The sequence below is a fragment of the Equus quagga genome, chromosome 19 (assembly GCF_021613505.1).
Source record: "Equus quagga isolate Etosha38 chromosome 19, UCLA_HA_Equagga_1.0, whole genome shotgun sequence".
Classification (NCBI taxonomy): Eukaryota; Metazoa; Chordata; class Mammalia; order Perissodactyla; family Equidae; genus Equus; species Equus quagga.
In genome coordinates this window covers 21,492,027-21,518,717 of record NC_060285.1, presented here as the reverse complement: position 1 = coordinate 21,518,717, position 26,691 = coordinate 21,492,027, and the positions used below count along the sequence as shown (strand labels likewise).

The 26,691-nt window shown below is 34.2% G+C and overlaps 1 protein-coding gene across 2 annotated transcripts in view; it reads left to right on the top strand.

The window, feature by feature from the left end:
* GAS2L3 (growth arrest specific 2 like 3) overlaps positions 1 to 25,562 on the top strand; it is a 35,525-nt gene extending 9,963 nt beyond the window's left edge. The window contains exons 1-9 of one of the 2 annotated variants that reach the window (XM_046646365.1): positions 262 to 310; positions 1,236 to 1,283; positions 7,008 to 7,176; positions 8,322 to 8,437; positions 10,190 to 10,331; positions 15,314 to 15,377; positions 16,047 to 16,185; positions 19,991 to 20,098; positions 22,278 to 25,562. In XM_046646365.1, coding sequence (XP_046502321.1) covers positions 1,260 to 1,283; positions 7,008 to 7,176; positions 8,322 to 8,437; positions 10,190 to 10,331; positions 15,314 to 15,377; positions 16,047 to 16,185; positions 19,991 to 20,098; positions 22,278 to 23,612 — 2,097 coding nt within the window. In that variant the 5' untranslated portion in view covers positions 262 to 310; positions 1,236 to 1,259 and the 3' untranslated portion in view covers positions 23,613 to 25,562. Of the gene's footprint in view, positions 1 to 261; positions 311 to 1,235; positions 1,284 to 7,007; positions 7,177 to 8,321; positions 8,438 to 10,189; positions 10,332 to 15,313; positions 15,378 to 16,046; positions 16,186 to 19,990; positions 20,099 to 22,277 lie in introns of those variants that run through there. The other variant, XM_046646364.1, reaches the window with a different exon arrangement.
* Positions 25,563 to 26,691: the final 1,129 nt, after the last annotated feature.

Genomic DNA, 26,691 nt, shown 5'->3' with positions numbered 1-26,691 from the left:
TTCTTACTGTGGATCTTTGTTAGGGACAAAGGATTATTTATGCTCAAGGAAAATGTATTCCCCACTGAATTAGCTTGTGGGAAGCACAACAAGCTCGTTAGTAATGCGCAATTGTACTTTGGCCTTTTGCTATGGTAGAGAGAAGGAAAAATGATATCAAAAAGGACATTCTGCTATCCTTTGCCTTCCTGCAAAGAAAATATGGTGCGATATTAGACTTTTCAGTTAGGTTTAGCTCAAGTTCACCTTTGGTCCCAGAAGAAATGTTCCTGTAAGGAAGGTGGTATGTGTAGCGGGCACCGTGCATGAGGTATGTTTGGTGTAACTTAGAGGAGAAAATAACTTTTCCTTGGAAATGGATAGCATTATAGCCTTATAAACCATTTTATATTTTCTCTTGTAATGTTTTAATGGTGGTTTACAATAAAAATTAGACTCATATATTATGCTGCAATAAGCAATCAAAAATCCTAGGTTTTATAGTCTATGTTATTCTGAGTGCTTTTAAACTCTTCACTTCTTTTTCCTCTGAAAATACATTAAAGAATTCTATTAACCTAGCTTAATTAAAGTTGTATTTTTTTTCTTGCAGATTTCAAGAATAGTACTTTGGAGTTAAAATTGCTATTTGTTTTTTTGTCTTTAGCATCTCACAGAGAAAACTTAAGAAAAATTATTATAGAAAGGCATTGAATATTGTTTCATAGTTAAAATTGATGTTTATCTTTATTACTTTGTTGTCTGGCAGAAGAAGCTTATGGTTAAGCTTATGAATTTACATAGAATTTAGATGAATTTATATGATTTCTTTGTAAAGATTAGATGAGAGATACTTGACTTTCAATATCAGTTGTGATATTTCTGTTTGCATTATGTTTACATTATGTTTACGGGGAAAATTCTGGGAGACTTTCACATGAGCTAAGTTTCATTGTTAATTTTATTTTACTAGCCAGATGCTTCAAGAATTACTTTGATATTAATGCCAGAAATGACATATTAAAATGTGTTTCATGTTTTCCTCTTTCAAATGAGCACTTTATAAAGTAAGAAGCTTACTTTATAAAGTAAGAAGCTTGGAGTGATTATTGAATTCTCCTATAGTCAAGCTATTCCAACTAGAAGAAAAAGTTTTGGGTTTTCAGTCAAATAGGAGAGTAAGCAGATTCCTTTGAGAGTTTGGGGTATAGGAAAGCTACCATTGTCTACATATTAATGTTTTGTTCTATTTTCAGAAAAGCGATTTCATTTCAATATAGATGACCATGCAGCCTGCAATTCAAGTAAGTGTTTTTCTTGGAAGAATGTATAATTAGGCTATGAGATTAATATGCTAAAATTATAATGTAATTAGTTAAAGACTAAAATTATCACAAAATGTTTTTATTGCATTAATTTTTTTAGGCATCAAATTTTAATAACAGGAATACTGTATTTGGACTTTCTAGTTCTGAAAAGATTTTAATTTTAAACTTTCATTTATACTGAATATTTGTAAGAATCAAAAATACCTTAGGGTTGGTGGGTCTATCTTACTTATATTACCCTGGGAAAAGAATTGGAATATTTCATAGTTTTTCTCTCATTACAACTTAGTATGCATTTGTAGTTTAAAGAGCTTTCAATTAAAACAAATATAATTTTTTATTTTAGATAATTTTTCATGTGCCCTGTAATGCCTGTAATAACAAGGCATTAAAACTTAAAATTTAGGGGCCGGCCCTGTGGCCAAGTGGTTAAGTTTGTGTGCTCTGGTTTGGATCCCGGGCATGGACATGGCACCACTTGTCAGGCCATGGTGAGGCGGCGTCCCACATAGCACAACCAGAGGCACTCACAACTAGAATATACAACTATATAGTAGGAGGCTTTGGGAAGAAGAGAAGAAAAAAAAAGAGAAGATTGGCAACACTTGTTGGCTCAGGAGCCAATCTTTAAAAATAAAAAAGGGAAAAAAAACCCTTAAAATTTAAAGAGTGGGTTTTTTTGTTTATTTTTTGATAAGGGGAGGCAAGATGGAGATAATGAGACAAACCAGAAAACCAGAATAATTTTACTTTTGAATGATTTCCAGAGTTGGTATTTGTTATATTATTTTTATATCTTTTTAAGTTCTCTTTCTTTTGATAAAAATAGAACATGATTGAATTTTTCTTTCTTTTTTTGCTGAAGAAGATTCTCCCTGAGCTAACATCTGTTGCCAGTCTTCCTCTTTTTGCTTGAGGAAGATTTGCCCTGAGCTAACATTTGTGCCAGTCTTCTTCTATTTTGTATGTAGGTCACCACCACAGCATGGCCACCAAGTGGTATAGGTCTGCACCTGGGAACTGAACCCGGGCAGCCGAAGCAGAGCATGCTGAACTTAACCACTAGGCCATGGAGCCAGCCAAGAACATGACTGAATTTTAATTTAAAGATAAAAATCACATTGAACGTCTCCCTAGAAAGGTGGAAGCAGCTGATAATAAGATTTGCCTTGGAAAGTGAGAACTTTAGAGAAAACCAAATTTCATTTCTGATTCTAGTTCTGCCACTCTGATTGTGAGATTTTTGGCAAGTTATTTTCCCTCTCTGAGTCTCTGCTTCCTTACCTCTAGGGTGAGGATGGTAACACTTATTTTTCATGGTAGTTGTGGGGAATCAGAGATAACATGAGCAAAGTGCCTACTGGAAAGTATGTTGCATAGCAGGCACTTCAGAAATTTGGTTGTAAAGCTGGAGATTATACCTGTGCCGTGAAAGTCTTTTTTTCTTTCTTCTTTTTTTTAATTAAGAAGGAAGGCTTATTAAGATAGCAGTGGTGGTCGCCTAGAGAAGAGAATTTATCAAATGGTTAAGAACAACTCTGAATGTGATTCTGCTTGTACTCCCTCTTATGCTGTGCAGCTGTATCCTTCCACTCTGCTAATAAAGAGTTCCATTGTACTGTTTTCCTTCTGGGACTTGAGAGTCCATGGCAGTCTCCCAAAAGATCTTATTATTCCCCTTTAGGTCCTCTCAAGTCCACACTGAGTATGCTCAGAACTCCTTTATTATTGAAAACCATTTTTTATCTGATTACTTCTATTTGTCCTCTTTTTATCCGAGTCAGAAATGTCATCAGTTTCATGGTGATTATATTTTCTTGATTCCTTATGGAGTGCTTTTTATTATTGCCGCAACGACCATGCTTTTCTCATCTCTACCCTAATGGCCATTAATATTTTCTTAACTTGGTGACTTTTTTCATAGTTTTGTCTTATAGTTCCATGAAACCTTCCCTGATCTAGATTCCACAGATCCGTCTTTATTGATTCTTCTCCAAGAGCATCCTTGACATCTCTCATGGAAGTTTTTGCTTCTCTCCCTGGTGAATGTGAGAACTTTCTAGGATTTTCAGCCCTTTCTCTGCTGAGTATATTAGACAGTTACTTAGTTATTTGTAAGTGCCTTGCAGAGAGGAGACATCCAGTAGATAGCTCTTATCAGTTGTTTTTTATTAATTTAGTACATTAAGATCTTCTTTGCCCTTTTTTTTTTAAATGTCCTTTATTCTTATTAGTAAATAAACATACAGTCTAAAAATCACTGAGTAATAGTTCCTGATCTCTTTCAGGTCATAGTCCCCTTTGAGAATCTGACAAAAGCTATGAACTCTCTCTCTGAGAAAAGGCCCATTTGTACGTGGGCATAAAATTTTACCCAAATCTGAGTTAAGTTTATATACCTACTCAAGTTCCTCTATAGACTGCCTATGGATTAAGAATCTCTGCAGTATCAACTCTGCAGAAATCAAACAGCTTTCAGCATGTTTGAGAACAGCCTTTGAACGTGCAGTTTTTGTCATTAACATCTAACTTTTAGCAACATTAATGTGCCACTGACTAGCCCAGGTTATTATAGGCTTCTGCTTGCAATAACAGGAAAATCCAAGTACTCTTCTAACACGGCAAGAAATTAGAATGACTTTTGTTAATATTAGCTTCTTCATTTTCACACATGAGTTTTTCAAAATCACCCTCCTAACTAATGCACATCTTTCCTTGACAAACATTTACATCTGCTCTGCCCTTTTCCATCTCAGCCAAATGGTTAAAGGACAAATAACATTTTATTGACTGTGAAATACCATTGATGGTAAGATGCATCTGGATTTTTTTTTTTTAAGATTTTATTTTATTTTTTCCTTTTTCTGCCCAAAGCCCCCCGGTACATAGTTGTATATTCTTCATTGGGGGTCCTTCTAGTTGTGGCATGTGGGATGCTGCCTCAGCGTGGTTTGATGAGCAGCACCTTGTCCGCACCCAGGATTCGAACCAACGAAACACTGGGCCTCCTGCAGCGGAGCGCGCGAACTTAACCACTCGGCCACGGGGCCAGCCCCAAGATGCATCTGGATTTTGATGCTACAAAGAGTTGTTTGCTAATATCTATTCCTCAGTTATTCGACAGATATTTTGGACTGAATACCATGTGCTAGGTCTTATACTGAGTCCTGGGATTACAAAGAGAAATAAGAAATGCTTATGAAAGGAAGATTTAGATAGTAAATCTTATAGTAAATCTTTGCTATACTCCCTTTGAAATAATTTGAAGAGAATTCAGGGAAATAACATGTTGTCTTTTTCCTAAAATTTTATAGGATCCTCATATATTTAGGAGTTGATTGCCCAATCTCTACCCTCAGTTCCTCAAATAATGTCCCTCAAATAACTTATTTTTCTCTGTCTTTGAGTATTTTTGTTGAGTTTTGCTACTCCTGCTTGCCTCTTGTGGTATATATTCATTTTATTTCTTTGCTTTTGGGATTTTTTTTTAAATGTTTGTTTCTCATTGTAGGTGATTGGAAGCAACTATGTCCTTTTTTTTTTTTCCTCCAAAGTTTATCTGGATTAACAATGGTGTTGTTATGGCTTTTGATTTGGTGTGGTAAGACTTTCCTCAAGTAAACCTCTGTGAGTTTAACATAGTGTAGGGGGAAGATTATCTGTATTTAAAAACCAAGAAAGGACTAGATTCACTTGATATTACCTATACTTATATCTCTTTTTTTCTCTGCTTTTTAAAGTTTTATTTTAAAGCAATCACAAACCTGCAAAGTAGCTGTTAAGTGTAGAACCGAGATACTTGTTTGCTGAACCATTTGAGAGTAGTTGCCAATCTAATGCCCCATTACCTCCAAATACTGTAATATGTGTGTGTTGCAAACAAGGACATCCTCCTATACAACCACAATGAAATAATCAGAATCTGGATATTAACATTGGTGCAGTCCAGAATCACGTGTTCTATGTAGTTGTCGTGTCCTCTAGTGTTTATCAGTCTACAACAGTGTCTCAGTCTTTGCCTTCTTTAGTGACCTTGATACTTTTGAGTATTACAGATAAATTTCTTTGTAGATGTCCTCAATTTGGATTTACCTGACGTTTTCTCATGATTAGATTCAGGTTACGTGTCTTTGGCAGGAAAATCACACAGGGATGTCGTGTTTTCTCATTGTGTCCTAGCAGGTGGTGTGTGATTTTGATTTGCCCTATTATTGATGGTGTTCACCTTTGTCACTTGGTTAAGTTGCTGTCTGTCAAGTTTCTTTACTGTAAAATTACTCTTTTCTCTTTGTAATAAGTATTTTGTGGGGAAGTACTTTGAAATTGTATAAACATCTCATTCCTCATCAATAATCTATTTTATTCACTTATTTATATCTATAAGGACTGACTCATAGTTGTCCCTTTTATTCAGTGTGTTATAATCTATTTATATCATTATTTTGAAGCTCAAATTGCCCTTGATTTAGCCAGTAGAAGTCCCTTTAGGCGGACTTCTCTGTCCTTTGGCATATCCCCATCATTCTTTGAGCACGTCTTTGCTTTTTTGGTAAAAGTTGTTCTAGTCCTACACCATAGAATTCATTCTAGTTTTCTCTCATTTCATAGTTGTACCTCTCTTGTTTGTCAATGAGAAACCTGGCTCGCATTTTATAAATCCCCATGTATGTAAGCAGTCTCCCATTGTTGCTGCCACCCCCTCCCTGAGTTGATGCCCTGCTCAGCTCACTTGGGCTCTGACACCCTGCACTGAGTTGTTCCCCCGTTGTCCCCAGTGGGCACCCTCCTTATCGTATTCATGGTCTGACATTTTCACAGGGCTGTCCCCATGTGTGGATGCCCTCTCACCTCAGTCAAGCTCTGACCCTCCATTTCAAGCAACCCTCCTGGGAGAACCCCCTTGTCACTTCACTTAGGCTCTAATACCCCTTCCTGAATTGAGAATTGCTACAGTCTTTTCTGTAAATAAACTTATATTAAATCATATCTAATCATATTTCAAAATCTTGCAATTGTTACTTTGATAGTATGTTTATGCCATTTTTGTTTTAAACCAAGGATTGGCAGTAAATATTTTTGGCTTGGGAGTCAACAGGCAAAATCAAGGCTGTTATGTAGGTACTTATGTAACAACCATTTTAAAATGTAAAAACCATTCTTAGCTTGTGGGCCATGCAAAATCAGGTGACAGATCAGATTACTTAGAATTTTTTTTTAGGTAACACTGTTATTGTGATTTGAAGTTTACAGAATGCCATTTATACATTCATTCATTTATCCATTATTCAACAAATGTTGCTAGGCTCTGTGCGAGATGCTACAAAGATGTGTCTTGTAAGGCAGGTGTCATTAGCCATTTTACAGCCAAGATGCTGAGACTCTGGTCAAGTAACTTGTTAAACTTACTCAGTTAACAAGTGAAAGAAAAATATTATTTGTTGACTTTTATCTTCTTGGTTTGTTAGTAGAATCTGTCCATTAATTAGAGATTCACTTACATTTACCACAGTATTGAATACTGAAAATGTCTCAATTATCTAGATAATAGTTTGCCTCTAGTTTATTAACTTTCTGTGAGCTGCTGCATTTTTGTTTATGTGTGTATTATATATGTCTATAATTCATCATCTAAATATAGATGTGGATTATGCTGACTTTTAATAAGGTTGCATCCATTCAGTTGGTTGGTGTTTTCTCTAGGTGTGGTTTGGAGAAGACTTACCTCTAAGTCCACGGAATCCTCTGACCCCCAGGCATGGGCCAGGTTTGGCTGATGTTTGTCAGTATGATGAGTGGATAGCTGTGAGGCATGAAGCTACCCTGTTGCCCATGCAAGAAGATCTGTCAATCTGGTTATCAGGTTTATTAGGTAAGGCTTGAAAAGATACTCAAAATTGTATTCTCTTATTCAGTAAATATTTACTGAGAATTTTACTCTTTGCCAAGGAGTGATTGTTCTAGAGGCCGGGGATGCTCTATTGAATAAAATATTCCATGTCCTTCTTCTCACCAAGCTTACATTCTAGTTGGGGAGATATTCCAATTCACCCCAACCTTTAGGGCTTGAATAGTAAGGAAGTTTGATGCTTAATGGAAGAGGTCAGTAGTAAACTTTGAATAATGAACATGTTCATGTTAATGTAAAAATATTTTTTTAAAATGTATATAGCTCTAATTTGGGGTCCATATTTTACTGATTTTTTCTCCCTTAATCTTGTATAAGGCATGAGATTCTGAGTAGAATATACACTGTAGTTAAAATGATAACTATTTTTGAGGCATTGAGAGGCAGAGGCTTATGAAACCCAGGAGGAAATGTCAGTTTGGCAAATGTTTGGCATCATATTTGTTTACTCAGAGAATATGAGTGCTTTGAACTTTCTCCCAAGAAAAAATTCTCTTTTGAATACAGAATTACATGTCACATTCCAAGGTTTTCGTGAAAAGGAATGTATAAAGCTCATCTATGGCCTTCCCATGATAATCAAAAACACACTAAGCACTTGCTCTAATTATCTCATATCAATTTGATGATTTGGATAATTTTTTAAAAATTTATTATGTAATAATGCTTCTAAACAAGGAATTTTAGAGGTGAAAAGTTGTTATTACCTGTGTGTTTGTTATTATCTTTAATTTTTAAATTGCAGCAAAGTCCTTCTTATTTATAGAGAATCTTTCTCTTGTGCGAGCAGTATTAATGTGCAGTGAATCAAAACTTAATAGTGAATATTGAAATGTAAAAGAGTTTGATCTTTTTTAAATGAGATAAAATAGATCTCATTTTATTTTTTCTGCACTTCCACATCACAGATATTTTTATTTTAGTTGTCTTATATTTAGTTTGACATTATCTCCTATTTTAACTGTACCTTCTAAGAGTGAATACTTGGAGTTTGACATGATATTTGTCTAGTGTTTCGACTATAATCTGATTACATTTAATTAAATTTTTACCATATTCTTTGAATTTACTGTTTCTAGAAGAACTTTAACATTGAAATATATTTTTAGGTATTGAAGTTAAGGCAGAAAGATTATTGGAAGAACTTGATAATGGAGTACTATTATGCCAGCTGATTAATGTTCTTCAAAACATGGTGAAAACATGCAACTCTGAAGAACCAGTGGTAAGAAAATGTTTGGCAGTTGTGATTTTATACCTTGGTACATATTAATTTGTTTGAGTACATTTCTTATCATCTGTACAAGGTTGTAAACTTCTGCTCCAACTATCTATAAGACCTTGGATAATTTACTTAATCTTTTTGAGCATCTGGAAAAATATTCTCACTTGTAAAATGGAGATATTAACACTTACCTTGTAGGATTTATTTGTGAGGATTCAGCAAAATTAAATGAGATACTATATAGATGCTGTTTAGCTTAGTGCCTCGTGCATAGTCAATATCCAGTGGCTAGCTCTTCTTGAGAATCGTGTTAGTACATTCCATATATGATTCTTGTGAGAGTTAAATGACAGAAGAGCTTTTGGTGGTTCCTGGCATACAGTTAGGAGCCATCATCATCATCATCATCATCTTTATATTCTCCATATACTGTCTAGGTGGTAAATTCTGTAAATATTGATTGAATGAATAGTATTCCTTTTTAGACAGTTTTCCTCCATTGACCCTCAAGTCATGATTTGAAGTAGGTAAGATTTCCTCTCTTTTCATCCACGTCGGTGTTTTCACTCTTGGGATCTGGGGTCTGTGAGTGTAGGGTCTGGACACTCACATAGTGTTGGTGGAAATATAAGGTGGTATCATCTTTCTAGGGGACAGTGGGTGATTAACTGTGTGGTACCTAAAGAGAGCGGAATATCATCCATTCGTTAGAAATGACTACCTTAATCTGTTATTTTTTACCCTAAAAGATGCCTACCACCTATCATTAAATGTGCTTGCACACATACATGCACAAATCAGATTGTAGAATAGCATGTTTATGTAACATTCTATAGGTACAGATTTGTATATACTTGTGCACGAAGATGTGTTACTAAAACGTGGATGTGAAGATTTCAATTGATACTGTCTTTGTATTTGGCTTTTTTTTTTCAGTGATCATATATTCTGTATACAATTAGAAAAACTTACAAGGCTATTTTAATTCTGGAAAATAATAGCAAGGGGAAGGTTATATAAGGAACTGATAATAGTGGTTGTCTCTAGGGAGAGAGGAACTGAGTGGGAGAGGTGGGAGAAAGACTCATACCCTACTGTGCCTATTGCATTTTAAAAAATCATATACATGTATTGCTTATTCAAGTTAAAATTTAAAACAAACCTAAAAATGCCTCAGCCTCAGCAAGATTATCTAAATACTCTTGGTCCAGATAGTCAAAAAATTAGGATTCTGTAAAACTTAGACCATCAATTTTCAAAGAATTTGAATTAAGACTGGGCCACTACTTCCTTATTTGATAGTCGCTTCAAGAAACTCAGGACCATATTTATGAAGCTGCAAGTAAGGAAGTAAGCAAAAATGAGTGTGTCTGTTAAACTTTGACATAGCAATAATTTTGTGTTTGTATTGAACTGTATGTGGAGAGACATACTATAGAGATATGCTTTGGAATTATTAGACTGTCATTGTTTATGTTAATTAAGATTCTTATGTCATTTTAAAAATAAAGAGGTTATAGATGCATGGTCCTACTGCTAATTTTGACCAGATTGTTTTTCTAGGAATTATTTTCTGAAATATACTTAAAGGAAAGTAAAATAAGGTAATTTTTGAAGATACCTTTTCTCCCTACTGCTGCATACTTTTAAGTTACATTCAATGCACTGAGCACTTATTTAGTCCATAATATTAAAATGTATTTCTCATGGAAATATCCTTGATGCATTTTGGAAATTATTCATCTTTTCCAGAATTTTCCAATGAGAAAAGTGCCCTGTAAGAAAGATGCTGCCTCAGGTTCATTCTTTGCTAGAGATAATACTGCAAACTTCCTTCACTGGTGTAGACACATTGGGGTCGATGAAACTTACCTCTTTGAATCTGAAGGTTTAGGTAAGTATATTTGTTATCGCTGTTCTGTTTAATGTTTATTTGGGTATTTTTCTATGCCTTACTTCTTTGTCTTTCCAAATAAGGACTCAAATGCTATATCCCATTTTCCTAGGAAAATTTATACTTTAAATATTTGTGAAACAATTGGAGAATCAGATTCCAAATCAAATATATTAAGCTTTTCTTTTATAGTTGAAGATCTTATACATCTTGAATATCCTAGAAATATTTTACTTCCTAAATGAGTTGGCTGTAGGAAGGTTCTGGACTAACGCTTTACTGATTAATGTTTTCATCAAGAATTACTCTACCAAGTCTAAATTACTAGTAATTTCTCTTTGACTAGATAATTATAGAAATAACAGAAGGCCAAAGAATATAAGCTCATGGTATTTAAATTTACCTTGTGAACATCAGCTGCCAACTTGATTATCTACATGGATTAATGTTTTGACAATTCATTTTAAGAAGATGGGCTCTACTGAAGAATTATTGACATATTTTCTCATTTCGTTTAAGTCAACAGAAGCATCTGTGCAGTGACTAATATGGAAGTTATCTAAGTTTTAGACTATATATATATTTCCTCAAAGCATTTATATATGTGTATACATATATATAGAGAGAGACACACACAGAATTTATAATGTTTTGATAGGAGTAGTAGCATACCAAGGGCAGAGGTTGTGGGAGTAGTGGTGTGCCTTGGTAGAGAGAAGTATTTTATCACTGACATTGTTTATCATTGCTGCTTCAGGGTGATAATAAAAAAGCACACCAACTTTTAGGTGGTTTTATTATTGTTTTAAAATTCTCTACTGACTATGCACACCCTTGTTGCCTACACATGGCGTAGGCTGTTCCCACTGCTACCCGTTTGGTATGCCTCTGGATATTCCTATCTCGTAAATTGTAATCGATTACTCTTTTACGACACCCCCCACCAAGTTGAACTCTACTTTAATCTAGATGTGTGATCATTGGTGACAGTGTGGTTGATTTAATGACATATTTAGCTTCTCCTGATCAAAGAAAAGAGGAAATGCTTTGAATTCTCTAGTTTCCAGTTTACTGTTTCTGAAAGCATATAAGGTTGTTGTACATTTCTCATTCCCGGTAGAAGACATCTTTTGACTGTCCCGAAGGTCAGTATAGGACTAATAAAGCACTGCCAATAACATTAATTCATTCTAGGCATTGAACTATAAGCTAGTGTTTTCACTTTCTAAAAGTCTCAGAGATGAGCCTCTTAATTTTTTACATTTTGCTAGGAACTCAAAACAACTTAAATAAACAAATACACTATTTTAAGGCATTTCTCAGTGTTTAGAGAAACAAATTTAATAAATATTTCAGGATTAATTGCTTTTGGAATGACTTTTAAAGACAAATATAGGCCTTTTTATTGCTTTGGCAGAGTAAACTTTATGCTTGAGGTATATAATAGATGCTATCCATAAATCAAAGAACAGCTGTTATTTCCATTGTAGAGGAGTCAGTGTACTCATAATTCCTCATGCATGCCATTATTATATTAGAGTTCAGAAGTTTCCTAGAGTGTTTAACTCTTAAAGATAGGAGCAGAAAGGTAGATGATCCACAACTACCACATTGGTGCATTTAGCAAGAATTCTGATGATCTGGGGTTTTTTGTTTTGCTTTGTTTTTTTAATTTTTAAGGATCTCTGAACTATTAGGCTTAGTAGCATTTGGTTTCCTTAAAAATTTTTTTAAAAAGCTTTAAAAATTGTGGTAAAATATATAGAACAAAATTACCATCCTAACCATTTTTAAGCATATTAGATTTCATTAATAGCACTTAAAAAACAGCTATACTTCATGTGATGTAAACTTCATCATTTCAAAATGTACACTTTAGAGACTTTTAGTATATTCACTGTGTTGTGCAACTATCACCACTAATTTCAGAACATTTCCATCACTTTCAAAAGAAAGCCTATGCCTTTTAGCAGTTGGTCCTGATTACTCCCTACCTCTATCCTCTGGCAACCACTAATCTACTTTCTTTCTCTATGGATTTTCATATTCCGGACATTTCGTGTAAATAGAACCATACAGTATGTGGCTGTTGCATCTGGCTTCTTTCAATTTGCATAATAGTTCATTTATGTTGTAGCATGTAACATTACTATGTTACTTTTTATGGCTGAATGATAGTCCATTGTATGGCTATACCACATTTTTAAAATCCATTATAAGCTCATGGACATTTTGATTGTTTTTACTTTTTGGTTATTATGAATAATGCAGCTATGAACATTTGTGTACAAGTTTTTGAGTGAACATATGTTTTTAGTTCTCTCAGGGATATATCTAGGAGTGGAGTCATTGGGTCGTATGGTAATTCTTTGTTTATCTTTTTGAGGAACTACCAAACTGTTTTCATAGTGGCCATACCATTTACATTTCCACCAGCAATGCACAAGGGTTCCAGTTTTTTCACGTCTTTGCCAATGCTTGTTATTGTTCTTTTTTAAAATTTAAATTATAACCATCCTAGTGGGTATGAATTGTTATCTCATTGTGGTTTTTGATTTGCATTTCCCTAATGGCTAATGCTGTTGAGGATCTTTTCATGGGCTTATTGAAGAGTTGTATATTTTCTTTGGAGAAATATCTATTCAAATCTTTTGCTTGTTTTTTGGGTGTAATTTGTCCTTTTTTGTTGACTTGTAAGAGTTCTTTATTTATTCTGGAGACTAGGCTTTGTCGGATATATGATTTGCAGATATTTTCTCCTAGTCTTTCGGTTGGCTTTTTACTTTCTCAATAGTGTCCTTTGATACTAAAAGTTTTTAATTTTGATGAAGTTCAATTTGTCTTTTCTTTGATCAAGTGTGCTTTTGGTGGCATATCTAAAAAACCATTGCCTAATCCAGGGTCACACAGTTTCACCTGTGTTTCCTTCTAAGAGTTTTATAGTTTTAGCTCTTACATTTAGGTCTTTGATCCATTTTGAGTTATTTTTTGTATATGATGTGAAGTAGGGGTCCAAATTCATTCTTTTGCATGTAGATATCCAGTTGTCCTAGCACTACTTATTGAAAAGACTTTTCTTTCCACTATTGAGTGGTCTTGGCACCCTTGTTGAAAATTGATTGAACATAAACATATGGGTTTATTTCTGGATGTTCAGTTCCATTCCAGTGGTCTGTATGCCTATCCTTATGCCAGTAACACACTGTCTTGATTACTGTAGCTTTGAAATAAGTTTTGAAATTGCAAAGTCTGAGTCTTCCAACTTTGTTCTTCTTTTTCAAGATTGTTTTGGCTGTTCTATTTCTCTTGCGATTCCATATGAATTTTATCATTAGCTTGTCCATTTCTGGAAAAAAAGGCTATTGGAATTTTGACAGACGTTGCACTGAATCTGTAGATCAGTTTGTAAAGTATTGCCATCTTAAGACTATTATGTCTTCCAGTCCATTAACACAAGATGTCTTTGCATTTATTTATATCTTTAATTTTTTCAACAGTGTTTTATAGTTTTCAATGTACAAGTGTTACACTTCTTTGGCTAAATTTATTCTTAAGTACTTTATTTTTCTTGAAGCTATTGTAAATGAAATTGTTTTCTTAATTACAGTTTCAGATTGTTTATTGCTAGTGTATAAAGTATAATGATTTCTGTATATTGCTCTTGTATCCTGGAACTTTGCTGAACTTGCTTATTAATTCTAATAGTTTTTTGTAGATTTTTTAGAGTTTTCTATACAGAGGACCATGTCATCTGTGAATAGACATAGTTTACCTTCTTCCTTTCCAATCTGGATGCCTTTTATTAATTTTTCTTGCCTAAATGCCCTGTCTAGAACCTCCCGTACAATGTTGATAGAAGTGGTGAGAGTGGCCATCCTTGTCTTTTCTCTGGTCTTAGGAGGAAGACTTTCAGTCTTTCACCATTAAGAATGATGTTGGCTGTGGGTTTTTCATAGATTTCCATTTTCAGATTTATAAACTTCCCTTCTGTTTCCAGTTTGTTGAGTCTTTTTTTTTTTTGAGGACTATTAGCCCTGAGCTAACATCTGCCACCAATCCTCCTCTTTTTGCTGAGGAAGACTGGCTCTGAGCTAACATCCGTGTCCATCTTCCTCTACTTTGTATGTGGGATGCCTGCGGAAGCATGGCTTGATAAGCCATGTGTAGGTCAGCACCTGGGATCCGAACTGGCAAACCCTGGGCCACCAAAGCGGAATGTGTGAACTTAATTGCTATGCTACCAGGCTGCCCCATGTTGAGTCTTGTTTTTTTTTTTTGGTGAAAATGTTTTTGATTTTGTCAAATGCTTTTTCTGTGTCTACTGAGATAATTGTGTTTCTTTTCCTTTATTCTGTTAATATGGTGTATTATATTGATTGATTTTTGTGTGTTGAACCAACCTTGCATTCTTGGGGTAAATCCCACTTGCTACTGGATTCAGTTCACCAGTATTTCATTGAGGATTTTTACATCTATTCATAAAGGATAGTGGTCTTTAGTTTTCTTATGATGTCTTTATGTAGCTTTGGTATCAGGATAACACTGGCCTCATTGAATGAGTTAGGAAGTGCTCTGTCCTCATATTTTTGAAAGACTTTGAGAAGGCCGTTAACATATAGTCCTATGCTAAAGATAGTTTAGAATAAAATTGATGTGCTACATCTCTTCAAATTGTGTCTCCTATTGAGAGATCTGAAAAATAAATAATTTAATGTTACTAAGCCCTTAGCTTTTTCGACTTAAAATGCTATATGAATAAGGGTCCATGGTAAGTTTTCTTCCTCTTCTTCTTAGCCAGTTTTTTTTTTTTTTTTAATTTATGGAAGATGAGAATATGTAGAGAAAATCAAAGTGTCTTTTCTAAGTCTCCAAACAAGTAAACTTATTTTCTTCATCATTCTTTTCTTTTACTTCTTCCATACCAGAATATATTTCCCTATTTAATTTTGCTCCTTACAATATTTGATCTTATTTTTTCACAGTTTTACATAAAGATCCAAGACAGGTGTATCTTTGTCTTCTTGAAATTGGTCGAATTGTGTCAAGGTGTGTATTTCATGATATTTCAGAATTTCGATGTCATAAACGTTTTTTAAGCTACTTTATTTAGCTAGAACACTATTTTCTTTAAGTAAAAGAAAATAATTTTTTATTGAAATAAAGTAACTTAATTTCCTATTTTTTCTTTCTTTTTGTTTCTTTGTTAACTTTGTTCTCTTTGTGTGACCTATGTCATGTGTCAACATCTGCTTGCTCATATAGCTTGCCTTTTTTGTATATTAAACTGTAAAAGTGGTTACTTAAGTTTTTTAGATTAAGAATAGAGTAAGAGCATGTAGTCTTTTAGCAGTTCAAAGTTAGGCAAGTCCTCCAGACTCAAAGAGGATCTGATGAGAAGGCTGAGCCTTGTTGTCCTCCATACCTAGCTGAGCCCTATCTGAGCTGATTTTGAAGGTGCCTTTCAGGATCTCTGAAATATTAAATATTGGGAGCATCCAGTAACCCAAATAGATGCTATGATGTGAAGATTATAATCTGAATTTTTGGCAATCTGTGGGAAATTTAAAAGGATTTCCAGATGTCTCAGTGAAACAATTGGTAGAAGAGAGTCATACAAGACTTCTTTTAAGGATAGAATATAATCTATTGTGACATGCAGGGAAGTGCTTGGGTCAGACTTAGCTTGATTGATGAGATCTCCTAATTGGTTTTCAGGTATGGGGTTGAACCACCAGTATTAGTGAAACTTGAGAAAGAAATTGAGCTAGAAGAGACCTTACTCAATACTTCTGGGCCTGAAGAGTCCATCAGCATTCCAAAATCATGCTGTCAGCATGAAGAGCTGCATGAAGCTGTAAGTAATTGCCACACTTTCTTTCTGACTATGATGCATCAAAGTCTCATAGTTTGCCACAGGTGATACTATGTTTAAAAGAAAATGTTTCTTATTCAGAATATACACTAGTACTAATTTCCACTCCCTTGTGAGTTCAGGGCACTATATGTTAAAAGTGATTTTTTGTTGCTTGTGTATGATGAGGAATGGATGTGTAGTTGAGGAGCAGTTGGGCAAATAGGCTGGAACCCATCATGAACAGTACTATTGGCCACAAGAATTCATTGTTTTTATTTTTTTCCTTTGACATGGTAGTGTTATAACCTGGTTTGCAAATTATAGGAATCACTCTCATGGTCATGTAGAGATTATATTGGTTTCATTGTAGAAATCCAGGCATAAGATGATCAGAACCTGAACTCGAGCAGTAGTAGTGAGGATGAAGCAAAGGGAACAAATATAAGACATATTTAGGACTTAGAATTGACAGGAATACTATTTTTTTTTTTTTTTAAAGATTTTACTTTTCCTTTTCTCCCCAAAGTCCCCTGGTACATAGTTGTGTATTTTTAGTTGTGGGTCCCTCTAGTTGTGGCATGTGGGGTGCCACCTCAGTGTGGCCTGATGAGCAGTGCCATGTCTGCGCCCAGGATTTGAACCAGCGAAACCCTGGGCCGCTGAAGCGGAGTGAGAGAACTTAACCACTCGGCCACGGGGCCGGCCCTGAGGAATACTATTTCTGGTAGGGAGGGAAGAAATCTAGAATGATTCCTAAGGTTTCTAAGTAAGTAGTATGCTGATTCTTGGAGACTACAGGACGAGGAAAAGTTGTGAGGGCAAATTGATGGAGTTTTTCTGAATATTGTCCCTGATGGATATATGCGGACTTGTTAGATGATGGGTCTCAACTGGAAAGTCTTCTTAACTTTACCTGTTCATCCTTATGTAGAAGTTAATAGAATTTGTAGTTGCTTAGGCTGTATGTCTTCTGCAATGACTACAACAGTATATTAAGTGATGGAGGTGAACTTTTCTGCTTAGACTGTTCTTAGAATTCCTGGTCTTTTTTGGGTAGTAGTATTTTATGAAAGTGCTTAATGTACAAAATTATTTAAGAAATAATCAAGTCATTACTAATAAACATTAGAAAGTGTTGCTTTGTTTGTTTTGTTTAATGTTAATAAAAGTCTATAGTAAAACATTTGGATAGCCCTGTAAGACAGATTAAGAAAATGTCAGCCTGAACAACTCTTTATCAGGCCAAAATGTATTTACCTACATTATATTATTGACATCCATGATGACTGAATATCAATATGTGATGCAGCAATAATGTAGTAGGTAAAAAGTAAAACTTATTTTAAATCTCATATAACCTAAAACGATGATTAAATAAAAAGAAAAACGTTGCGAAAATATTTTTTATTAAATAAGAAATACAATGTGTTAATTTCCCTATTATATAAAGACCATATGCAGTTAGATAAGAAAGACATTTCCAGTAGTTAAATAAGAAGGACTGTTATTCACACAGGAAGAACATATGATGTTGAAACTTGCTCATAATTAAGGAAATCAGATATACAATTCACCCCATTAGCAAAATTTTTTAAAAATATGGAACCTAGTGCTGGAAAGTTGTGGTAAAACTATACTTAGGGATTACTATTGGCAATGGAAAATGATGTAAGCTGTTGAAAAACAAATTGACAAATAGATCTCAAGAGCCGTAAAAATGTTCCTCTTTCATTTTTATTGTAATTGAAGAGGAAAAAAAAGTGTGAATGAAAGTGTTTATTGTACAGTAATTTATAATGTGAAAATGTGGAATATATAAATCTCAAATAGGGCAGTGGCAGGTAAATTAGGATTCATTATCTGAACAGAATAATCATTTTATGTGATCGTTATGAAGACTGGAGCAATGAGAAAAATGTTTATTTTGTGAAAAACACGTGTATATAGACAAAATGTATAGGAAGAAGGAGAAAGAAAATAATCGATAGTAGGGTAGTGCCTTTGCAGATGATTTTAATTTCTTTGGCTGTTTCCTGTAGTGTTATAATGTTAATTATGCAATAGATAAAACGGGAAGAAAACAGTTCTTACTCACAGCTCTTAGATCTTTTAGGCTCACACCCTTATTTATATTGTGGGTTAGTGCTGATTTGTACTGCTGAAAATAAGTGAAATTTGGATATTTAAATAAAGAAAATAAGTGACTTCTCATGTCTGCATTCTTCTATGAAAACTAAAAAGGCACACATTTTTCTCAATATATATGTGCTATGTGAATACATTCAAGGTCCACCTATACCTATGTGATCTACAGAGATCTTGGGGTCATGTTTAAAATAAGGGACAATTATTATCTGATTCGTTATTTAAAGTGCTGTTAAGAAGTATACAACTGCAGTTCCGTGTACTTACGAAACGTTTATGCATAGAATGCAGTGATTGAAATAAATACCTCCTTTCAAATTACTTTGGTTAACTAATGTGTAAATGTTTCTAATAACTGTAAACTCTTTGCCCAAGTTCAGTTTATTTTTAGCCATTTTATGCATGTGGTGTATGTATGTATATGTGTGCATATGAATATGTGTGCATGTGTTCATATATATTCAGGCTATGAACAAGACAAACTTGATTGTTTAGCTTATGAAAAGCAGTTCTATTTATGATCATGTTATTTTGTAAAATGAATGATGTAGGGAGATAAATTCTGGATCTTTCAGGCCCTGGTAAATCTGTGTGTCCATTCATTTTGAGTAGATAATGAAGACAGTCGTAATTTCTGTTAGTGATCAGCTAAATTGGGCATATCTAAAGAGACTTTCTTTAACATCATGCCCAAGTTCAATGAAATGAATTTGTTTAGATATATTGTGTGTGACAAGTAACTGAGAAAAATATTCATGGCCTTGCTTTTTCAAAAAGGTAATTTTAGGAAAATAAAATTTTTCCACAATTGTTGATATGTGATTCTCTTTTTCAATCAAACATATCTAAACAAATATCTTCATTTAATCAATGTATTTTAATTTCCTTGTCTTCAATGTAGGATTCCTGAATTTCTCTTTACATGTACTCCAGTTTTTGCCACTTTTTGGATATTCACTGCAATTAGAAATTTTGTAAACTCCTTGAGGGATAGAAGTAAGGATTTCTCCCTGACTCTCGTCTCCTTAGCAGGCTGTTGAAACAAAGCGAGCACTTTAGAAAAAGGCCTCTTGAATTGAATTTTTTACAATTTTACCTAATCTTGGGTGAATAGATATAAATATGTCTCTGCTTGTTTTAACAGTATCTTTAGAACAAATCTAGATACTCCCCTACAGTATTAGTTTAGCACAGTGTTAAGAGACAAGTAAGAATTCCTATTTAAGCTTTACCTGACGGGCCTATCTTTGATTTGACACAGACAGATTATTCCAGACCTTAAAACAAATCAAACATGATAATGAACTCGTATGTTTCCTGTGACTTAGTGAATGCATTTTGAATTGACTTCACTGTGGTACTCACTAACAAATCTTCTCCGGTGGTCAGGGAGTACTCTCCGAGCCTGACCGAGCTGGGCCAGAGAGAGAGAGAGAGACTGACTCAAGACTTCATCGCTGCTAGTTTTTATTAGATTAGCTAATGTCTAATCTCAATATGTCACCAAATAAAGGAGAAGAGATAATAAGTAGCTGAACAATCTTTAAATTTTTATCTTTACGTTTAACTTTCCCAGCTGTGAAATAACCTTGCATTTTAACATTAAACAAAATACTTTTTGTCACAAGCACTAAATTTTGGTATTTGTTTTTAATCTTAGGTTAAACATATTGCTGAAGACCCTCCTTGTAGTTGTTCTCATCGATTTTCTATTGAGTACTTATCTGAAGGACGGTACCGACTAGGAGATAAAATACTCTTTATAAGAGTAAGTCCACCATTTACGTCCTATTTACATACAGATCTTGTTTTGAAATTGGATTTATTGCTTTACCAACCTCGTTTTGCTCCCCTTTTACTTTTTAAAAAAATTGGAATAGAGGGTGTTATTTATGGAAGAATTGCATTGTACAGGAAAGGTATGGCATACTTGCTTTCATGAGTATATAATGGGTTTAGATAAACACCTTTAACACAGCAAACAAGTAACTACAGGATAGTTAAGACTGTTTAGACATTGAATATAATTGGAGGAAAAAAGTCTTTGTGTACCTCAGGTAACATACCATTTTTCAAATTTTCTAAAAAGGAATAATTCTCCGTCATAAGAAGGAGAAAAAAACCAAAACAATATATCTAATAAGATTAAATATCAGTAATAAGAAAAAGAAATAGAAACATTGCCATTTATAGTAATATATACTTCGAGTCTTAAGAGTAAAACCTTTTGTCACTGACACAGCATCAGTATATATACTACATGCTGATATACATGTTCATTTCCTTTCTTTGTCCCATCTGCAGTCTGCAATTGTTTGTCCCCTTTGCTGATAGGAGGATTGGAGTTTCACCTGCTCAATATTTTGTCCACTTCTGATACAAGAGCTGTTTTATTCTCAATTTAGGAATATAATATGGAAGTATTTAAAAATATAATTTCACCATCCATATTTTCTTTTATTTCTTATATTATTATTACCTCCCCTCACCCTACCCAACTCACACAGAAACACCAGTGTGCACTTTCTATCTTTTAATTAGCTTGTTTTTTAAGGCAATATGATAATAGGGATCGTGCACAGAGCATGGGCTTTAGAGTTAAAATTCGCAGGGCAATCTCATATAATTGTGCAGATCTGCCTGCTGAATGGAGGGGGGCCTGAAATCCAGCTTGAGCTGTGCTGGTGCCCTGGATGTACCTTATCTGCATAAAAGCAATGTTTGAGGTGGGGCGGCCTGGTGTGTGAGGCCAGGCCAAGCGATGTGACTGGGGACAATTTCCTTAATCTTTCAGAGGCACAATTTTCTCATTTGCATAGAAGAACTAAGAGTAAATTATATCAAAGTTTTTGAAAGAAAAAATTGATATAATACATATGAAAGTAATTTATTAAGTTGTAAAGTATGTTTTGGCTTTTATCTTTCTTCTATAATTACTTTTTTTCTTCATGATGAGACGTTTTCTGTAAGTCCCTATTTCTCCTTCTCCCCCTCCTTCCCTCTCTCTGCTCTTTTCTTCCTTTGATACTCAATTAAAAAAAATTTTTTTAATGTGTAAAATTTGACAAGTTTAAAAAACTTTTTTAGAGTTTTATGGAGGTATGATTGAGCAAGTAAAAATTGTATATATTTAAGGTTACAACATGGTGTTTTGATATATGTACCCATTTTGAAATGATTAGTATAATCAAACTTACATATCCATCACCTCACATAAGTACCGTTTTTTCTTGTTTGTGTGTGTATGCTGAGAACTCTTGAGATCTCCTCTCTTAGGAAACTTGAAGTATACAATACGTTATTGTTAACTATAGTCACCATGCTGTACATTAGATCCTCAGAACTTATAGAACTTACTCATCTTATAACTGAAAGTTTGTATACTTTGATCAATATCTCCCCTTTTCACCCACCCTGCAGCCTCTGGTAACCACCATTCTACTTTCTGTTATAATGAATTGGACTTCTTTTTAGATTCCGCATTAAATGAGATCATGCTCATTTTTTTTATTGAAGTGTAATTGACATACAATATCCTATTATTTTCAGGTGTACATTATAGTGATTTGATATTTATATACATTATGAAATTATCACCACAATAAGTCTAGTCACCATTCAAAGTTATTACAATATCAAATTCTTTACTGAACAATATTGCCATTGCAATTTTGTCTCTTAGCAATTTGGATTTTTAAGATGCAAGATATGTTTAACCATCTTCCTTACAAATGGGAGGACTTTGTATTATTAGTTGCATGATTCAATATGAATTATTAATTAATAATAAAAGAAAGAGACTGTCAATTTATAATGAAGCTGTTGGCAAATTAAAAATGTGTTGAATTTAATAGATCACAGACATCACAAATTGTGAGTGCTAATGAACTGTAACTGTGAACCTTACAGTTTTACAGCTTTATTTTTTACTTTCTTTTGGGGAAAAGATGCTTCATGGAAAACATGTCATGGTCCGTGTTGGTGGAGGCTGGGATACCCTTCAAGGATTTTTGCTTAAATATGATCCCTGTCGAATATTACAGTTTGCTACACTAGAACAAAAAATTCTAGCATTTCAAAAAGGAATTTCTAATGAAAGTGTACCTGATTCGTCTGCCAGAACACCTCAGCATCCTGAAATGAATCCTTTGTCAGCAGTTAGCATGATTCAGAAACAAAAATCAAAACCTGGCACACCAATTGGTGTTCCAAGGAGCAAAGAAAAGCAGGTACGTCCACCAGGTGGGTTACTGCCAGCATCTTCCCTGAAAGGAAGTAATCTGGGCTCTGTGTCAGTCCGTTCTAAATTGCCAAATTCCCCAGCAGCGTCTTCTCATCTCAAACTCAAGTCTTCAAAAGGCATAACAAAGAAACCAGAGGCTCCTTCAAACAGTGTATCATCTTCACTTGCTTCTTTAAATCCAGTAGATAAAAGCGCTGCTCCACCAGCTTTATCAAGAACTGCACCTTGTGTTTCTGAGTCATCGAGAAAATGTATCTCATCATTGAATACTCCTAAGGTCAAGTTTATTCCAGCCCAGGAGTCAAGAGATGTGCCTAAGTCTACACTTTTGCCAAATAAGTCTTCTGGAAAAACAGAACCAAAGCATTTGAAGCACAATCATGCATCTTCCAGGGATAATGCAGTATCTCACTCAGCTGCACATTTAAATTTATCATCAAAGTGTCCGAAGCTGCCTAAAGCAAATATACACATAAGGCCTAAACCTTCTCCTTCTTCCCAGTCCCCTGCAAAAATGACAAAATCCAGTTCTAAAACCATAACCACAGGTCTAGGAACGCGGTCTCAGCCATCTGATGGAACCTCACAAGCAGGGGCAACACCAGCACAGAAACTTAAGTCAGCCTTGAATTTAAACCAGCCACTTTCTGTATCCTCAGTTGCTCTTGCAAAAGCTGCACATGAATCAAAAGATAAAAATATGGTTTCAGTTGCTAAAAAGCAGCCTCAGAATAAAAGTACATCCCAGAAGACAGGACCCAGCTCCTCAAAGTCCCCTGGCCGTACCCCACTGTCCATCGTGAGTCTTCCCCAGTCTTCTGCCAAAACACAAACTGTACCAAAGTCAGCACAGACTGCCACTAAGAGCCAGTGTTCAGCTACAGGGCCTCCAAAAAGTGGCAAAGCCCCAGCTTCAACCAGGAAACCACCCTCATCTAGTAAGGAAGCAGTTAGTGAAGATAAAAAACCTACTGCAAAGAAAAAGGAAGACGATGACCATTATTTTGTTATGACTGGAAGTAAGAAACCTAGAAAATAAACACAAATGGGTCATTTTAAGAAAACAGAGGAGAAAAGAAGAGAGTAAAGCTGTTAGCTTCACATCTTAAAAGTTTCTCCTATTTGCGTTTGTCCAAATAGGTTCAGACATTAAGTATAATAGGATGTGGGTAGAGGTTGGGGTGAGGAAAGGCTTCATCAGAATTCATATGTCTGAATTCACCAGAAGGTACCCTTTTGAGGCAGACAGTTGTAAAATCACCACAAGTTCTTATTAATAATAGACATTTATATGATTTTCAATCCATAGTATCTTTGTTATTGTCTGCCCTTTAAGGGAAATGTAGGGTCAAATAACACTGCTAGAGTTATAACTGGTTGCTGTATTTTTGAATATGTATTAAATGTGCAGGTTATATACCTGCTAATAGCAACAGTGGTGCTCTTAATATTAGTTATTGCATTGTAGTAAAAAAGCAACGGTTTGGCACTTCTCTTACAAAAGGCACTTAATTTAATTTCCTGATCGGGATTGCCTGATTAAACAATACTGTAAACACTAATGACTGGCGCGGATTAGCTTGGCATTACTGCAGGTTTCGTAGGATGCGTGCTAAATTTTTTTAAGCTTTCTAAATAGGAAGAAACTGATTTTTTAACTGGCTTATATTAACATTGGTAATATTTTGTTACCGATATTTTTGGTAAAACAAATTAAGGTATTGAAATATAAACTGAAATTTCGGAAAAATACAAGGCTTTTTATGTTATTTATAAGAACTTATACCTTATATTTTAAATGGATGTTGTGCAATGTGAAAGGGGAAACTGATTTAGTAGTGTTTAGCATATTCAAAATATATTTCAATATTGTAATTTCCAAGTGCAGATATGAATTTTTACATTAAAATATGTTTTAACATCAGAACTGTGTTTTAACAATCTTAAGATTATATTAAAGAATCTTAGAGTGGTGCTATATAAAAGTTCTATCATGTGATTGTTATTTTTCTTTAGATAGCACAACAATACCGGTTTTAATTAGACTCTTCCAATTATGTTAATTTTCTTTCACAAATTCATGCTGCGTTCAGTTTTCCAATGGCAAGTGGACAGTTTATATGCAGAGTTTTCTGCTCTGTAGACGATTCGCCAAGGACCGTATCCAGATCATGTAATGACTGCATAGATGCCATTGACCTAAGATGATATTTGTAAATAATGTGTTTTTTAAGAGATTGTGACTATTTAAAAAAACATTAATGTACTTTTAGAAGTTTTAGGGTGTGTTTAATAACTTTACAGCATTATCAATTATCACAGGTTATTATATTCAATATTGAGGTTTGTGTTTTTCTATTTTAAACTAAAATGTGTTTTCTAAAGAAAAATACATAATGGTTTACACAAACATGCACTCATAGAATAAGCATCTTAAGCTGACTACTAATGTTCTATAGGTTCTAAAACAAGAAAACTGTATAAAACAGTGACATTTTGTCTGAGGAATACAATTAAAATCAAAGATATATACAGGCTAGTTTTGGGAATAATTGATGCTTCTTAAAAGAGACAGTCACCATATATTTGGTTTAGTTCTACTATTGATCTGGGCATTGAGAGAGAATATTTTCATCTCTGGAAGGTGAAGTCAATGTTCAAGAAGTTCTAGAAGCTTTATGTTTTTAGTGATCAGAAATATTTAATTTTTAATGGATCTTTCAAAGAGGCAGAATTTTACCTTCAAGAAAGAATTTATTCCCTTGTAAGACCAAACAATACTTCTGTATCAGTAACTTCTAGAGCATAAAAAAAAATTAAATGATATTATAGTCAACCTATGAATCCAAGTAGATTTTATAATATGTAAATAGTAACTTTTGTGTTGAGAATAATCAGGAATAAAAGTATCCCACAGGCATGTGGCATCAGTTCCAAGAATTATTTTTTTGAAAAATTGGAAGTTAATTTATAAATAGCCATATTCTTCATTTTTTTTGTCTTTTTTTTTTTTTTTTTTTTTAGGGAAGTTTACCCTGAGCTAGCATCTGCTGCCAATCCTCCTCTTTTTGCTGAGGAAGACTGGCCCTGAGCTAACATCTGTGCCCATCTTCCTCTACTTTATATGTGGGACGCCTACCACAGCATGGCATGCCAAGTGGTGCCGTGTCCACACCCGGGATTTGAACCGGCAAACCCGGGGCCGCCAAGAAGCGGAATGTGTGAACTTAACCACTGCGCCACCGGGCAGGCCTCGCCTATTCTTCATTAATGGGGAGTTTCTCCAATTATATTCATGTTGAGGATTTTTATTTACATATAGCTTACCCTTCGAAAATAAAGGTTTTTTAAAATAAACAAGGGCTCAGAGACACTTTCTTCAAACAAACATATTTTGAAATACTCTTTAAGGGCTAGTGTTTCTAATTGTGTTCACAATTTTTAAAATACATTGTTGAAATTGGAAAGAAGTTTTCCATTTTTTCTTAATAGAGCAAGATTTTTTTTGTATTTAATATTTAATAAAATGATTATTAAGCTCAAGTTACTGAAGTACCTTTCAATGTGTACTTTCAAAAAAGAATGGAATAAGTTTTTATTTTTTTTTTGCTATAATTTGTTAGTGTGACTAATATATCAAATTAATCTTCAGAGGAAAATGAAATGCTGAGTATTTTAAATTGCTGGAACTAAGTAGATGTTTAAGGTTTATATCTTCAAAATGTCTTGATAAATTAGATGACCTAACTTTCTTCTCCACACTGAGTTTACAGTTCTTAATAGATAAGGGAAATTTTTTGAGAGAAAAATACTGTTTCTTCTGTAATCTATCTGATTTAAAAATCTATTCCTTCTTTAAAAGGCTTCGGTAACAGGTTATTATGATGCATTCTTACATCCAGGTTCATATATTGACTCGATTTGAATCCAAATTTGTGTATATTCTTTTCTTGTGCCATCAGTATTTGTATCAGATTGTAACTTTTATTTTCTCAAGTATTAAAATTTAAACATATATACCAAGTTCTCAATTTGCTTTTTTGTGTGTTCTAAATACATTCTGATCGCTTGGTTCATGTGATACGTTGCATATATGAAGCATTCATAAATTGAGAGTA